An 18,463-nucleotide genomic window follows, 5' to 3' on the forward strand; every position below is an offset into this window, starting at 1 on the left:
TATCTATCTATCTATCTATCTATCTATCTAATGCGGGTTTCACGCTGTCCACCAGGCGCCTCAAAAGCGATGGGCCAAAACCTTCAGATGTGAACGTTTGTGTGCATTGCTGCATGTCAAAGCTTTTCCATAGGACAGAAATACCTGTTCTCGTCTAGACCTGATCGGTGAGCAGTACACCCCGTATGGCTCGCCAGCTCATCACTGTGCAAACACATTCACGCACTCGCTCATACCTAATAGCAATTTGTTTCAGCTGATCCACCTACTGGCGTGTCTTTTGGAGGTGAGAGGAAACCGGAGAACACCGGGTGTACACGCACGGGGACTCTGGACAGACTGCAAACTGGTGACCCTGCAGCTGAGAGGTGGGACCTCTTTTAAGTCTTTTGAGACAGTCTGTGCAGACATTCTGTTGACGTTAAAGCGAATTTGTTTAAACTGCTGTTTCCTCAGGTGTAACTCATCCGGAATTGCCGTAAATCGGCACTAGAGGCCAATCCTGGGTGCTGCACCCAGCCGCACGAGGCCCACATACCTGTCTGCGTCTCCCTGGAGGTCTAGCGGCTAGGATTCAGCGCTCTCACCGCCGCGGCCCGGGTTCGATTCCCGGTCAGGAAAGCGAGCTCTTTTTCGCGCCCGGCCAGAGCTAGCGGCTGCAAGAGGCAGATGCACTCAAACGGCGCGCTTCCCGGAGGCTGGTAAAAGCCGTCCTTCGAGCCGGATTTGAACCGGCGACCTAAGGATGTCTATTTGTAAGCACCTACAGTCCTCCGCTCTACCAGCTGAGCTATCGAAGGGAGGGCTCCGGGCCACCTTTGGGCAACAACCTGGCAAACGGGACCCCTGGTGATTTTTGTCTGTTACGAGCCACGTAGCGCAGCGGTTTCAGGGGCCCTAGGCCAGATTTACTGGGGCCTATAAACTTTCTTGTCGATGTTAGACCCTTCTTCACCGTTACAATCTCGTTTGCAATCTCGGGTTTTTACGTGTGGGTGTCCTCGCCGGTGCGTTGACTTAAACTAAGTAAATAGAGAGGACGTAATGCGCAGGGTTTCACTCTGTCCACCAGGCACCTCAAAAGCGATGGGCCAAAACGGTCAGATGTGAACGTTTGTGTGCATCGCTGCACGTCAAAGCTTTTCCATAGGACAGACATACCTGTTCTTGTCTAGACCTGATCGGTGAGCAGTACACCCTGCATGGCTTGCCAGCTCATCACAGGGCACTGTGCAAACACATTCACGCACTCGCTCATACCTAATAGCAATTTGTTTCAGCCGATCCACCTACTGGCGTGTCTTTTGGAGGTGAGAGGAAACCGGAGAACACCGGGTGTACACGCACGGGGACTCTGGACAGACTGCAAACTGGTGACCCTGCAGCTGAGAGGTGGGACCTCTTTTAAGTCTTTTGAGACAGTCTGTGCAGACATTCTGTTGATCTTAAAGCGAATTTGTTTAAACTGCTGTTTCCTCAGGTGTAACTCATCCGGAATTGCGGTAAATCGGCACTAGAGGCCAATCCTAGGTGCTGCGCCCAGCCGCACGAGGCCTACAAACCTGTCTGTGTCTCCCTGGTGGTCTAATGGCTAGGATTCGGCGCTCTTGCCCCGGCAGCCCTGGTTTGATTCCCGGTCAGAGAAGCAAGCTCGTTTTTGCGCCCGGCCAGAGCTAGCGGCAGCACACAAACGACGTGCTTTCTGGAGGCTGGTAAACGCCATCCTTCGAGCCGGATTTGAAACGGCAACCTAAGGATGTTCATTTGTAAGCACCTACAGTCCACCGCTCTACTAGCTGAGCCAAAGTTCAATAGTCTGCTTCGGGTGGGGAAGAAAGGAAAAAAAAATGGGGAAGGAGGGGAAGGAAGAAAAAAGAAAGAAAAGAAAAGAAAGAAAGGAAGAAAGCAAAGGAGAGACAGAGTGCCACGTGTGATTTATATGCACCTGTTTTGTAATTTTTTTAATTAAAACAAAAAAACTACCAATATTTATATTATTAAATATATATGTTGAAGCACACACCTAAATAAACTTATAATGATAAAACAAAGAATACATTCAAGTCAGGTCAAGAATCTTTTATTGTCCTTTTGACCACATATAGCTGATGCAGTACACAGTGAAATGAGACCATGTTTCTCCAGGACCCTGGTGCTACATAAACAACATAATTACAAAACACAGAGCTAAGGACGGAAAGTAAGCTGTCCTAGCTTCATAAAGTACATCGTGTGCAACTTGGTGCTAACAGTGCAAGACAAAAGACAGTGCAAAGAGACAATACAGTACGTATAGCAGCAGTTGAATAATGTGCAAATACAATTCAAATAATACATTATTTAATACATGTACCCTAATAATAAATACAAGTGACACATTATAAAATAGCAATATATTAAACTATAAACAAAACAGAAAAATACTATTTAAACATCAAATATTTAAATATAAAATACATGTAACTTTGTAAGAATACAAGTGCTATATGCAACATATCTATATTTTCTTTATTTTTTTGAGCAACTGTTGTTCTGTCATCATCTCTGTCACTGGACAATAAATTCTGGCCTTGTCTTGGCTATGTCCAGTTGCTGATGTCCTAGAACAACCACACTTTCTGCAAGTGTCGGCCTTCACCTAATGTATGCACGTGGTTGACGTGGCACAGGCGGTTGAAAAGTAATAGCACACATAAGCAGCATTTTAGCGTTGGAAACATTTTTCTTGCTATTACCGTTTACACGATATGTTGCTTAAACTATTGCAAGAAATTCTGAAATAATATATAAATACAACTCTGAGCGTGTCTCGCGCATGGGAGGCGGGCGCACTAACAATGTACCACAAGCAATAAAAGCTTTCGTTGGCAAGTAAACTTATTAAGATGAGGTTTACATCACAGCACGTAGCACTACTCTCCGTTACAAATATAAAAGCTATACATGCTTAAACTATTGCAATACATTCTCAAATAATATATACAAACTAAAGTCACAGTTAAAATATGAAATCTAAACTAGTGTGTGCGCTGGGAACAGTTTAAAGATGATGCATCCAACCTCATCCTCACTCTCTCTCTCTCTCACACACACACACACACACACACACACACAGTAGCGGTCTGAAGTACGTATTGCATTTAAAAATTAATATAAAATAAACTATAATACTTATCAGCATGAAAAGTAATAGCATACCTAAGCAGCATTTTAGCATTGGAAGCATGTTTCTAGCTATTACCGTATAGCTATTAAGCGATATGTTGCTCAAACTATTGCAAAACATTCTCAAATAATATATAAATACCACTCCGACCGGGTCTCCAGCATGGGAGGCGGGCGCTCTACCAAATAAGCTAAACTGCAGCTTGTAATGTTATTGATATCAGTGGTACTAATATTTTACAATATTTTACACGGGTCTCCAGCATGGGAGGCGGGCGCATTAACAAAGTGCCACAAGCGATGCAACCCGGAGGCGGACGCTCTACCAAATAAGCTAAACTGCAACCCATAACATCATTGAGATACTAATACTTTACATGCATTACCACTAGCCACCATCAAATACACAATATACGATATACACGCTAAATATGCTTAAACTATTGCAAGACATTCTCAAATAATATATACAAACTAAAGTCACAGTTAAAATATGTCTATTATCGTATTATCAGGCGGTCTACCAAATAAGCTAAACTGTAACTTATAACACTATTGAGATCAGTGGAGTAATGTTTTACATATCTACAGATAACCAAAAAAAACCCTCATCCCTCACTCTAGCTGACGTGTCACACACACACACACACACACACACACACAGCAGCGGTCTGAAGTCCGGGAATAATACATTTACAAATCCATATAAAAAACTATAATACTTATCAGCATGCAAAGTAATAGCACACATAAGCAGCACTGTAGCGTTGGAACCATGTTTCTAGCCATTACCGTTTAGGACTAGTAACCTTTTACGTGCTTGTTTACGACATCTACAGATGCTCGTTTACGGCACCTACCGAAAATCTCAGAGAAAGACCGAACTGTACAGAAACCAGGAAGTGAAGTCTGTGAAAAATGCATGTACAAATTAATATAAAATAAACTACAATACTTATCAGCATGAAAAGTAATAGCACACATAAGCATAACATGGGCAACATTTTAGCGTTGGAACCATGTTTCTAGCTATTACCGTTTAGGACTAGTAACGTTTTACATGCTTGTTTACGGCAACTGCTGAGAAAAACCGAACTGTGAGCGCTCTCCTTAAATGTCCGTGCGGAAACCAGGAAGTGCAGTCCGTAAAAAATGCATTTAAAATTAATATAAAATAAACTACAATACTTATCAGCATGAAAAGTAATAGCACACTTAAGCAGAACATAACCAACATTTTAGCGATGGAACCATAATTTTAGCTATTACTGTTTAGGACTAGTAGCGAGTCCAGGAACCGGAATAATAATAATAATAATAATAATAATAATAAAAAATAGTGACGATAACAAGAGTGTGATTGCGTAAGCAATGTTGCAATGTTGCATTTCCAGGAGAAAATGCGAGTGTGATTGCGAATATGTTGCTTAAACTATTGCAAGACATGCTCAAATAATATTTAAAAGCTAAAGTCACAGTTTAAAAAGTTTAAGGTAGTTTATGTGGCTGTAGAGTAAGAATTCAAGCTGTAGGAACAGTTTAAAGATGATGTGTCCTTAAAAAACACCTCTTCCCTCACTCTAGCTGATGTCACACACACACACACACACACACACACACACACACACACGGTAGCGGTCTGAAGTCCTTGAAAAATACATTTAAAATCCATATAAAATAAACCAATTTTTTTTTTTCACACCAATTTTTTTGTTACGTGTTTTTTAAATAAGAAAAATGTACTTTATAAATAACAAATAATGTATAAAACAATAATAATACATAATAAAAGAGAATGTAAAGAAATAAACTGGTTTTATTAAGTGTATTTACGTTGAAGATCAGACGAAGATGATGGTGGAGGTGGAGGAGATTGGAGGAGGTGGGTGGCGTTTTTCATTTCGTGCTCTATCGCTTAAGTTAACTTACTCGCTACACACTTAATGCTACAATTAATTGCGTAAGCTCGCTCGCTCGTAACTCAGATCTCGGCTCATATCTTAAAGCAAAAAATTGAGCGAGCGACGGCTCGTATCTCGGAAAACTCGTAAGTTGAGTCACTAGTAAGTCAAGGTTTCACTGTATATATATATAAATATATAAACTGTTGCGAGAACTTGAAATAATATATAAATACAACTCCAAGCAGGTCTCGAACCCGGGTCTCCAGCATGTGAGGCGGACGCTCTACCAAATAAGCTAAACTGCCACTTGTAAAGTCATTGAGATCAGTGGTACTAATACTTTACATGCACTACCACTAGCCACCATCAAATACACAATATACGATATACACGCTAAATATGCTTAAACTATTGCAAGACATTCTCAAATAATATACAAACTAAAGTCACAGTTCAAATATGTCTATTATCGTATTATCGGGCGCTCTACCAAATAAGCTAAACTGTAACTTATAACACTATTGAGATCAGTGGAGTAATGTTTTACATGCTTGTTTAAAGCATCTACAGAGGAATGTTTACGGCTTCTACCAAGAAGCTAAACTGCAGCTTATAATACTACTGAGATCAGTGGAGTAATGTTTTACATATCTACAGATAACCAAAAAAAACCCTCATCCCTCACTCTAGCTGACGTCACACACACACACACACACACTAGCAGTCTGAAGTCTGTGAAAAATACATTTAAAAATCCATATAAAAACTATAATACTTATCAGCATGAAAAGTAATAGCACACATAAGCAGCATTTTTAACCGCTCCGAATTTTGCGCCGCCACTAACGAGGTCAAATCCGCTTCCGGGGCGGTATCATCCTCAGAGTCCATGACTAGCAAAATGTTGGTGTGGCCTAAAGCTGCTAATTTGGCTGCCTCATCCGCTGCAGTGTTACCACTAGTTAAGAACGAGCCGTCTGTTTTGTGTGCCGGACATTTGACTATGAGAAGTTTAGCTTCTTTAAGTTTATATAAAGTTATAGCTAAAGTTTAGGGTCTTTTCAGAAAATATTGTTTTCTTTCACTGCGGTCAATGAGCTCTGACAGAGCATGATTTCTTATAAGGGTGGGCGTAAATGCAAAGCCGCTTCTTGTCAGAGTTCACTATAAACATGTCGCCATAAGCTCATGCCCTAGTACCGTCGTCTATTTATCGTCTTTTACCTTCCACCTGTGAGTGGTCGTTTCAACACAATATTTAAATCGGAACCATTCCAATAACACCTTCAGCTTTTCTTCATTACCTCTACGATATATCTCCAAAATATACATTTCAAATTCAACCTGTATACACTCCATACCCCACAATGTATTTACACAATGCAAGAATTACCAGTGCAATCACTACTTCAATCCAGCTTCATTTCAAATGCAGCACAATCAGCAAAATATCACCCCCAGATTCAGATCACACTTCACCGTTACACAGTGATTTTCTCAGCATCCGAGAATAACAAAGTCAAGCATGTACACAACTAGCCATACAATACCATCACCCAGATTCAAAGCCACACAGAAGTTCTCAGATACACCACAACAACAACAAAGACAAACACACCTTATTTACAACGGGGCCCCCTTTTTTTTTTACTTCTGTTTTTTGTCTTTATTTTTTCTCTCTTCACTATCACCTGGACCCGGGAATTTCTACTCAGCACTTTTTCTCTTTGTTTCTTTTCTCTTTCATCACTATCACCTGGACCCGGGAATTTTACGTCTTACTTCTCTGTATTTCTCTTTATTCCCTTTATTTCTCTGTATTTCTCTTTATTCACTTTATTTCTCTTTATTTCTCTGTATTTCTCTTTATTCTCTTTATTTCTCTGTATTTCTCTTTATTCCCTTTATTTCTCTTTATTTCTCTGTATTTCTCTTTATTCCTTTCACTGTATCACCCGGGATCCAGGAATTTTTACTTGTTACACCTGTTACTTGACTCTTGATTTTCTCCCATTGACAGTGTTCTTGTTCACAGAATTTAATTTCTGCTACTGAACACTCTGTTTGCTTCCAAACAAGGTCTTTTTCACAGAACTTTCATACCACCTGGAACCCACCAGGACTTTCGATCATATTGAACCCTGCAGGGACGTTTTTTTAGTTCATTCACACATCTGACACCATCCAGTCTTTATCATGCATTAATCATGCAATTTTATCATATGATTTTATGTAACTTTAACTTACGATTACTCTATCAAGACAAAACAGAGCTGATCCGTCCTCGGAACGGGCGCCTCCACCTCCCCAGACCACACACAACTAATGCAGAATTTCCATTAAACAGGCTTCTGCCTTACCTTTGTCCTAGATGGCCAAGTGTCTGGTCTGTGGGTGGCAGCTGCAACCGCAGGTCCCAGGTCCGGGGCTCCGTTGTGCTTTGTTCCAATCGCGTATATTCTATCACGTCGGGGTCACCAAAACAATGTGGAAAATATTTTTACCCCATACCCCATATTTTTTGTCCCATACTATAATGTACTACTTAACACTACTCCATTAATACTTCGCTATTATCTGACTCCAAACTCCACATTGACCCGACAGTTCAGTCAAGCAAGACTCTAACTAAAGAAGACGAATCATGCAGACTGGATGAATGCAGATACAAGGTTTTATTTGCGATCAGCGCTGCTTACAAGAACTGAGCTGCTCATGAATGAACATCCCAACAACCTCTGAAATAATCATCACAAAACATAGCCTTTTTATTCTTTTCTCTTATCTTTTCATAATATTCAAACCAAACCCTCTTCACTGAGAAAGTCCCACCTATTTTCTTTTTTGGAATATCGGGTTCTTTTTGGACACCATTATATCTTTAATTTTTAACTCTTTCACATTCCATTATAATTGGACTTTTGAGATCAGTCATATAAAAAATAATGGGCATCTGTGCTCTTATCAGTGGCACTATCACTATTATCTTTTCGGGGCCTCTGCTCCATCTATGATTGCTTCAGTTTAATTCATTGCTCTATTTTTCTTTACATTTGCACCAGCCTGCAGTTTTAATTGCGTTTTCTCTCACGTACTCTCAGCCATATAGCGGGGCACGATGACCCTGGGCACAGCTCCAAGTTTCGTCTACCACTGAAAAGGCCTACCAAACTGATGTTACCCTCACTGTTTCTCATTCCATACCAGCTATGTAATCTCAGCCCAGAGTTAACAAGCATTGCCCAAACCCCTCATCCCGCACGTTTGTGTTAAACCCTACATTATTAAACCTGTAAATAGAGGTGATCAATAAATTGAGGTGGTGCCTGACAACCCAATCATGCTGTCCTCTGATTCTAATTGTTTTATACATATCCAAACAAGAATGCATTCATATACACCTTAAACACTCTAAACCATTCAAATACACTTTAAACACTCCAAACCACTTTGAACACTCTAAACCAGTCAAAAATTACTCCCACAAGATGTAGGAGACAGTGAGGTATTTAGCAGTTTCAGCACAAGGATCTGTAAAGGTGGTGTTTGAAGCTTCTAAAGTGCATGTCCTCTTTCCATTACAACTTTAAATAGAAGTAAAAAATGTGAACAAGTATAAGTAAATCTGCTTCTAATTCCACAGCCCATCCTTAGATTGCATTTCTGATCCAAATAGATTCATCTCCTGCACAGAGACACATGTAAAATTGCTGTAGCCCAATAGCAACATCAAAAGAAGTAAAATGCTCATCAGCCCAACCATAAGGAAGCAGAGATCTTACTATGATCCAGCGTGCTGTAGCCTTGCTCACAGATCACAATGTTCTCTAAAGAAAGGAGACAAAATTGAACGTATTCAGTGTGTTGATAGCAATGTACCATGGGCAGTATATTAAAATGGATTTGAAATTGTTATATGGACTCAAACAACAAACAAGAACCTCTAGATCCAGTATTATAGTAGTGTTTAGAACAAGGTCATCTGGCATTTAAAGAAACAATCATACAGTACCAGACAAAAGTAATAGAAAATGTAACTATCTCCATAATCTACTACAATAAAATATACCTTCTAAGGAGTCCGGTTGTCTATTGGCACTTGACCATCTTACCCATATGTGCTTTTTTGACTCTAACTTTAACTTTAGAGGAGATCTAATGGATACTGTTGTGCAGGTTGTGTCTATTTTTGATAAGACTTGCAATACTAAGTTAATGTTAATTTATTATCTACACAAAGACTATTCATGCTTAACAGACACACCTAAACAATGCACCCTTCTTGTCTTGTTAAAACCTTACTTCATCAGACCAAAAACAGAAATGGTGTTCAAAACTACTCATGATGCTACCTCATCGTTTTACAATGACACAAATTCATATAGGCCTAAAATATTATCCCACTCCACAGTGAGCCTGTTGCTTTTCCCACTGTTCTCTCTTACTTTAAGCTTTCCACTGAATCTGAAACCTCAAATTCAAGTCAGGGTTCCGTACTAAACACAGTACGGAAACTGCTTTACTGAAGGTCACTAATGACCAGTGGTGGGCAAAGTACACATTATTGTACACAAAGTACACAATAAAAGTACAGATACTCTAGTTAAAATGTTATTCTAATTTTTACTTGATTAAAGTATTTATCCCAGCTCTAATGTTGTCATTTTGTGTATGAACTATTCATTTTATGTCAGAAGAATCTGTCACTCTGCTCACACATGCCTGTTAATACAAGGTCTGAGAAATGATCATGATTCAGATGTCAGTTAACATTATTGTTATTATTGGGAACATGGGGGCTGTAGAACAGCAGGACTTTAGATAAGTTAGGTTTTCCTGTTAAGACTTATGTTATACTTAAGATAGTAACCATTAAAACATGATAAAACACTTTGCTGTTGAAATGTGTGTGTGTCTGTCAGTGTTTACAGGACACAGGTATTTGTGTCAGTGTTTACAGGACACAGGTATTTGTGTCAGTGTTTACAGGGCACAGGTATTTGTGTCAGTGTTTACAGGGCACAGGTATTTGTGTCAGTGTTTACAGGGCACAGGTATTTGTGTCAGTGTTTACAGGACACAGGTATTTGTGTCAGTGTTTACAGGGCACAGGTATTTGTGTCAGTGTTTACAGGACACAGGTATTTGTGTCAGTGTTTACAGGGCACAGGTATTTGTGTCAGTGTTTACAGGACACAGGTATTTGTGTCAGTGTTTACAAGACACAGGTATTTGTGTCAGTGTTTACAGGGCACATGTATTTGTGTCAGTGTTTACAGGACACAGGTATTTGTGTCAGTGTTTACAGGGCACAGGTATTTGTGTCAGTGTTCACAGGACACAGGTATTTGTGTCAGTGTTTACAGGACACAGGTATTTGTGTCAGTGTTTACAGGGCACATGTATTTGTGTCAGTGTTTACAGGGCACAGGTATTTGTGTCAGTGTTTACAGGGCACAGGTATTTGTGTCAGTGTTTACAGGGCACAGGTATTTGTGTCAGTGTTTACAGGACACAGGTATTTGTGCATGGACACTACAAAAGAAAAAGGACACATATAAAGACAGGGTCTATAGCTTGTAAATTGTTTCCTAAATAAAGTGCTTAAAAATAAAAATATATACATCACAACAGAAGGAAATAGTAAGCACTACAGCTGGACAGTCTGACTTGGTAACTCATAAAGAATAACTAATGTGTGCTGGACACTACTGTGTCCTGGGGAATCAGTTTTAAACAAATGACCAACGAGGATCTAAGCAGATTCACTTTAACAGAAACTTGCTGCTCTACAGATTCAGAGGAAAAAAGTTCAAATTCAGCAAAGTCAGTATTTCAGTATTTAGTAACTAATGCTTTGGTGTGTGATGGGCAATTACAGTATTTGTGCAGTAATTCTGCTTTACATAATAAAAAAACTATGAAAAAGGAATGTTACTTGGTGACTGGTCAAATATCAACAATAAAAGTTGAGTTATTGGGTTATTGGGATGCTGTATAACATCAGTAAGGTTAATATAAGCTGCTGCTCAAGAGCTACTGATTAGCTTACTTAGATAACTAAAGCGGAACTAGCCATACACGACATAATTAAGATAATGACAGATTTGTTCACATACACTAGAAAATCCTTCATTACTGAGAGCTAACATTAGATTCATATTAAAGAAAATGACCATTATGATGATTACAGCACGTGCTCACCTCTACATTTTCACAAAGATGATGTTAGTGAGACAGAGCAGGTATCTGAATATGAAAGAGTCTTTCTTCTGTTCTACATCTTAAAACAAATCCTGCAGGTCAGGTCATGGGTCATGTGTGTGCAGGTAGCGGGATGGGGTCAGGGTTTTTCTACCGAACCGTTAACACTCGCTGCATTTAATGAAACCGGAAAGATACCTAGGTTCAAAAACACTGCGCGCGCTGTAGCTCGGTTTGCTGTGCTGTGATTGGACAACTGCTTTTTATTTATTTTTTTCTAATACAAGTAACGAGAGATGTGGGATAATGTAGTGGAATAAAAAGTACGATATTTTACTTCAAAATCTAGTGGAGTGAAAGTAAGAAGTCTCAAAGAAATGTTATATTTTAGTAAAGTACAGATACTGGAAAAAGACACTTAAGTACAGTAACGAATTACATTTACTTCGTTACTGCCCATCACTGATAATGACCTCCTGATGACCCGCGCGGGGAGGGGGGGGGTCAGGTGAAGGGTGGGTAGTGGAGAGAACAGCATTGCTATGGCAATGACGGAACACAACGCATCATACAAAGAATCAGAACATGACGTAGTGTTGGTCAGCCACAGTCCAGAGCATCGGCAAGTTAGGAAAAGCAAGCAGCAGTTCACATCGCACCGCGAGAAAGTTTATTTCAGATAGAGCCAGCAGTTTCCTTGCTTTTATTATTCAGACTTGGTACAACGGTAAGTTGTAAAGAAATATGCTATGCTATGTTAATTAATAGTTTTGCTGATTATATAAATTAGCTTTATGTGCCTCAAGAGGCGAGTGCCGTTAAAGCTAACTCTTTCTCTAACTTTTTCTTTATTCAGTTCCAATCAGAGGCCATTTCCAACTTGCTGCCTACTATGGAGCCTGAGTCCATGTCTGAACTACCACGGTGTCCATCTCCAGCTCCTGTGAAACTCACATGGGGTGAAATCATGGACGCCGAGGACAATGAGATGGAGAATGTAGAGCCTTTCTGTTTCTATGTAAGATTTGTGAATATGTTGGGCATACATAACATAAGGATGTTGTGTCTTTCATCCTCTAATTCTCTCTCTTTTTTCTGTTTAAACCAGAATCCCTGGAGCATGGATTACATCAACCAGGTAGAGGAGCAGAAGGTAGAGAAGAACATAGAGGAGCAGAAGGCAGAAGAGCAGGCCAAAGTCCAGCAGCCGCCTGTTAGAAACACAAAGCTCCTTAATGAACGCCTCAGCAAGAATAACAAGGTACTGCAGTAAAGTCTGTCTGCAGATCAAGGCTTAAGAGGACATGCTTTATTTCCATATAAAGACAAGTTTGTGTCTCTATATAGCATATAGCATTTCTAACAGTTTTTGTTCAGCTGTGCTATTCAGGGTTTTTGGGGAGTTCATTGTAACCACTATGCTATGCTATGTTAGTAGTTTTGTTGATTACATAAATTACCTTTATGTGCCTCAAGAGCCAAGTTTCTTTAAGGCAATTTCCAACTTTCTGCCTACTATGGATCCTGAGTCCATGTCTGAACTACCACAGTGTACATCTCCAGCTCCCGCAAAACTCACGTGGGGTGAAATCATGGACGCTGAGGACAATGAGATGGAGAATGTAGAGCCTTTCTCTTTCTATGTAAGACAATAAGCTTGTGAATATGTCGGGCATACATAACATAAGGATGTTGTGTCTTTCATCCTCTAATTCTCTCTCATTTTTTGTTAAAGGTACAAAAGTTTGTAAAGAAGGTAGAGGAGCAGAAGGTAGAGGAGCAGAAGGCAGAGAAGCAGGCCAGAGTCCAGCAGCTGCCTGTTAGTGACAAAAAGCTCCCTAATGAACGCCTCTGCAAGAATAAAAAGGTACTGTAGTAAAGTCTGGCTGCAGATCAAGGCCTGAGAGGACATGCTTTATTTCTAGCTTTATTTCCATATAAGGACATGTTTGTGTGTCTCTACTTAGCATATAGTATTTGTATCAGTTATTGTTCAAGCTGTGCTATTCTGTTTTTTGTATGTTTTGTTTTTAATTAACAAATTGGCTTAATTAACAATCTGGATGTTGACTCTGCCCTGTTCTGCAGACAGTGAAACTACTGTTGAGGAACCTTGACTGCAATGTGGATGACAGACAACTACATGAGGAATTCCATCCCTTTGGAACTGTGATCAGTGCAGAGGTCAATTTCAATTACTACCTTCACCTCCCCATACTCCCTCTTTTAGGTTAAAATCACTGTGCACTTGTAGCACAAGAAGATGAGGGTTTTTTATTGCGAACTATTTAACCGGTTTATTTTCTGAATGTGGAAATCTATTATATTGTTACCATATAGTGCATGTAATGCTCATTCTTTGCTTTTCGCATCTCTAAATCTGTTTCCTCTGCAGGTCAATATGGAGAATGGCCATCCCAAAGGCACTGGCTTTGTCATTTTTGCATCTCCTGATGAAGCCAGAAATGCCATCATGAAGATGAACGGCAGGGTATTGGGAAGCAGGCCAGTGTATGTTAGTGTGGTTCAGAGCAAGGAGGAACATGGAGGAAGGCACAGAGAGAGGGCAGAGAGTAGCCTGAAAGAACCCTGTCCAAATCCACACCAGGCTCAAAAGAATATTCAGCCACAGAGTAAGTCACACTTCTCAATTTGTGTTAAGTTTACAACATTGTTAAGGCCTCAATAGGTCCCAATCATAATACTGATTGGATGATAAAGTGAAATGTTTGGTTGTGGCTACAGATGCATCTCCAGAATTGAGGAGAACCAACCAACAGGACAGGAACATATGCAGAGTGCAAACCACACTGCAGTCCCAGGATGCACAGGTATTTTTCTGTTTATATTACAGGACTTTAATGATTTTTCCCATGTTTTGGTCACACATTTTTAGCTTAATGATTGTCTTAATACTGAGTGATGGATTACTATAAAATACTAAATCAAACGCTGGATGTTGATTTTGCTCTCTGTTCTGTAGAAGAGTAAGGTGTTTATAAAACATCTGGACTACAGTGTGGACGACAGGCGCCTGCATGAAGCGTTCCTGCCATATGGAACAGTCATCAGTGCAAAGGTCACCTAAAATTACTAAACCCTACATTTTATTTCTTTTTTTTGTTTACTTCTCCTTACCTGCTCTATTATGTCAAAACCAGTGTGCACTTGCAGCACAAGGAGATGAATGTGTAGTTGGGTGTTTTTTTCGAATGGTTGCTACCTCAAATTACTATTAACACTGAAGAGATTCATATTGAATGTGCAATACCAGAACCCTGATACTAACATAATATAGCTATTTTCATTATGTTTTGATGTAATGACAGTGCTAGTTTTTCCTCAAGATTAGCCACATACAGTAGGTGTGTGTAATATTAATTTTTGTGCTTGCTGTATTTCCTTGCTGACCCCTACAGGTGACTGTGGAGAATGGCTGCTCCCGAGGTTTTGGATTTGTGAGCTTCTCCTCTCCAAATGAAGCAGAAAAAGCCATTAAGGAGATGAATGGAAGGATGATGGGCAGGAAGCCACTGTATGTGACTCTGGCTAACAACAATAAGCAGCGCAAGGCTTCCCTCACCCAGACTGAGTGTACAGGAAGCAGTGGTCCAACTGAGCCACACACAAGACCTCACAGATTCTTGCAGAGGGTCCATTCACATCGTGAGTCACAGCTGACCTTGTAATACAAGAAATTTAATGCAATAATAAAATGAAAAATATCAATAAGTGCAATGGTTATACAAACTATGATAAACTGTTTGAGAATTACTGTGATATATAACTGAATAGCTACACAATAATTCTGAACACACAGCGTGTATCTGTGACAGTAATAGGGTAATATGACTCTGCTTTTCTCTTTCAGGTCGTCCCTCTGTTGCACCGGCCACCAGATAAACCTTTTAAACTTTATACTTCCTTTTATCAATATATATATATTGATTTATATTATTATTATAAATTTTGTTAAATTTTGTGAAACTCATTTGTTATTTTTGAATTTTTATATATTATATTATCATACTCATTGCATGTAAAAGCAAATGAACAATTTGGGGTGGGGGGGGGGGGGGTATTTCAGCAGTTGATCATGTTGATAACATGCAAATATAAAGCACACCAACACCAAAACTCATCAAGCTAACAGGGTTTGATTCCTTTTTACACTGAAATCTCAAATCCTTCAAGGTATTCTGTCAATAGCAATAAAAAGAACAGGAAAGAAATTAATTATGTACTGCTGCACTTAAAATACCTTTCATACTGCGTGTACTGTATGTACACTGAACTGAAGTAATTCAGATGACAGATTTTTAAAAAATTTATAATAAGAATAAAAAATATATTTCATTCATGAGTTCATAAGAACTTTATTTCTTTCCAGTTTACCCAATATTTCTGAAAAGAGGTAAGAAAAAAGAAGAAGAAAAAGAAAAAGACCAGATGCCCAGCGGTGCATGTGTAGGACACTGTGAGGTATGTAGCAGTAGTGTTACAAGGATCTGTAAAGACGGTGGAGGAAGCTTCGACAGTGCAACTCTTCAGTCCATTGCACCTGTAAATGACAAAAACAATGTTAACATGGCCTCTTTAAGAGCTGGACTACAAGTTAACCTACTAAGTAAAAAAAGCTTAAAGAACAAACTAAAAGCTTACAGTGAGGAGACAGTTGAGAGTGTGTTTGGAGCGTAGCAGTTGGTGTTCTGGGTGAAACTGTTGGGGATTCCACTTGAACAGGTTACAGAATCAGCACACCCAAAGTTCACATTCAAGATCTTAATAGTATTCACTCCTGCACAGATATACAGGTAAGCTTACTGTAGAGCAGCAGCAACATAAAAGTATTTAAAGTATTTAAAACTTGTACTGCAACTACTGTACGATGGCTGGACATTCCCATGGTGTTTTATATTTGCGTATAATTGTTGAACAGATGAATGTGGCACTTTCAGGCATCTGGAAATTGTACCCAAGGATGAAATCTTGGCTGATTTCTTTTGATTTTCCCATGGGGTCACACAAGGAAGTGTTTGAGGTGAGCCTTAAAATACATCCACGGATATGCCTCCAATTAACTCAAATGTTGTCAGTTGACCTATCAAAACGTCCATGACATCAGCATCTTGCATCTTGCTTTTTCAGCTGGGGCAGTGGCATCTCTGCTGCAGACAGGAAGAGACTGGAAAAGATCATAAAAATAGCTCTTTCATAGGATGCAGTCTCAACCCAGTGCAGATGGAGGGAGAAAGGAGGATGATGGTCAGGTTCTGGAAGACTCTGATGACTCTGGGCAGCTCCTGTAGTGGTAGGCTACTTCACCCCAAGTGTTTGAGAGAGTGGTACTGTAGGTCTTTCCTCCCTGTTGCTGTGAGACTGTACAACCAGCACTGCTCCCAGTAGCCCCTTCCACAAACTGGACAATATATTTTGGGATTTCTACTATATCATATGAGAATTGTGCAATAACACAAGATACTTTATCTTGATATTTTCTTTATTTTTTTAATCAGATTACAGTTTATTATTATTATTATTATTATTATTATAAACTAAACAAGATAAATAACTGAAATTGTATGAATGAATAGAATTGTAATGAAGTATACTTGTTATAACTTGATAACAGAAAACGTTTACAAAAATTGCCCCAGATTACTTGATGTCATTTCATCGATTCTCCAGCAGGTGGCGCAAAGGGATTGTTGGATTTGTTTTACAATTTCTCTGACAGTTAGTGACATGCATTTATGAGTACTGTGTTCATATTTACAAAGCTCTTCACACAGTTAGAGCAACAACGGTCTATAAGGAACGATCTAAGTAAGTATATATTGATATATGAGTGTAAGTAAATAAGTGCATTAAAGTGTATGTGTTAACAATAAGAACAATACAATAATAGTAATTACATTATTATTATAATAATTAATAACGATAACAAACATAAAATAATAATAATAATAATAATAATAATAATCATCATCATCATCATCATCATCATCTGCGTGACCCCAATCCGCATCTCAGGTATTCCCACATGGTGTCTCGAGCCGGGTGAATCTGTGCATTTTAGACGTCACGTGCGCGTGCGTATTCGCTTCTTTGAATAGTTTATTTGTATCTTGTGGACTATACAGTATGTAAACTCAGTGGCGGACCGTGCATTTCACACCTAGGCCTTCACTGGTGTCCTTCCTGAATTAATCCTCATCTCTACCATCATTATGACGCCACCATGAGCATCGCTAGGCCATTTTCTTCTCAGCCCTCAGCGATTGTCCATAAACTGTACACAAATTCGTGATCGCCTCAGTCCGCTTTAAGTTTCATATGAAAACTGCGGCAGACTTCGGCTCCTCCCCGTCTTTCAGTCCGCAGAGCGAGGATCAGAGGACAAGTGTGTGTGTGTGTGTGTGTGTGTGTGATCAGGAAGACTAGTATTTGGCTTGTTCAGTACGTTATACACATCTATGCAATACAGTGGAATGCTGCAATAAGTTTACCATCCTACCCTGTTAGTCAAACCTTTATTTATTTATTTATTTATTTATTTATTTTACTATTATACCCTCATTGGGGGCTGAGCCCCCCTTAAATGAAACTAGGATCACCCCTGGACGCCACGGCAATAGATACTAATCAACCATTAAATAACAAAGTAAAAAAGAAATTAGTCTACAGTATTTCACACCTCACAAGGAATAGTCAATTTTATTACAGTTACTTTTCTTAAAAAAAAACATTCTTGATGACGCATGTAGCAAACTGCAATCTCCCAAGGATCCGAAATGAGACGCAGAGAATATAGAAACAATGTATATGGGCGGTTCGCTGCCTCTGACTACTCCAATTATCCAATCAAAGGACGGGAAATTGCTGACGTAATCATATGCCTGCTAGATGGCCCCAGTGATCCCAACTCGAAATCTGATTGGTTAATGTAACAATTTCATTGCCACTTATTTTAAGCTACGGGCGCCTGCACCATTGATTCTGAAGGCCTTAAGGCAGATTTCTTTCACTCTGGTGACACATGATGTCTGCCACTGGCTGAAATATGATTAGATACATACTCTTATCATAAATATACACTACTGGAAACAGCGCAACCAAGAGAAAAGCTATGCAATGTAGAGAATAGACTATTGGGAATAATTTAATACACATTCATGGAAAAATATATT

The 18,463-nt window shown here is 39.3% G+C and overlaps 1 protein-coding gene and 1 non-coding gene across 2 annotated transcripts; one reads left to right on the top strand and one right to left on the bottom strand.

Annotated features, from left to right (window-relative positions):
• Positions 1-711: 711 nt before the first annotated feature.
• Positions 712-800, bottom strand: trnay-gua (transfer RNA tyrosine (anticodon GUA)). Its single transcript is given in 2 exon segments — positions 712-747; positions 764-800. It is a non-coding gene; the product is annotated as a tRNA-Tyr (tRNA).
• Positions 801-12,393: 11,593 nt separating this feature from the next.
• LOC131359398 (polyadenylate-binding protein 1-A-like) lies at positions 12,394-15,292 on the top strand. Its single transcript, XM_058399271.1, has 9 exons — positions 12,394-12,534; positions 12,752-12,916; positions 13,009-13,140; positions 13,362-13,457; positions 13,669-13,906; positions 14,019-14,104; positions 14,257-14,352; positions 14,693-14,939; positions 15,145-15,292. The coding sequence occupies exons 1-9, from the start codon at positions 12,394-12,396 to the stop codon at positions 15,174-15,176; spliced, it is 1,233 nt and encodes a 410-aa protein (XP_058255254.1). The 3' UTR covers positions 15,177-15,292.
• Positions 15,293-18,463: the final 3,171 nt, after the last annotated feature.

The sequence above is a fragment of the Hemibagrus wyckioides genome, linkage group LG09 (genome assembly GCF_019097595.1).
Source record: "Hemibagrus wyckioides isolate EC202008001 linkage group LG09, SWU_Hwy_1.0, whole genome shotgun sequence".
NCBI classification, from domain to species: domain Eukaryota; kingdom Metazoa; phylum Chordata; class Actinopteri; order Siluriformes; family Bagridae; genus Hemibagrus; species Hemibagrus wyckioides.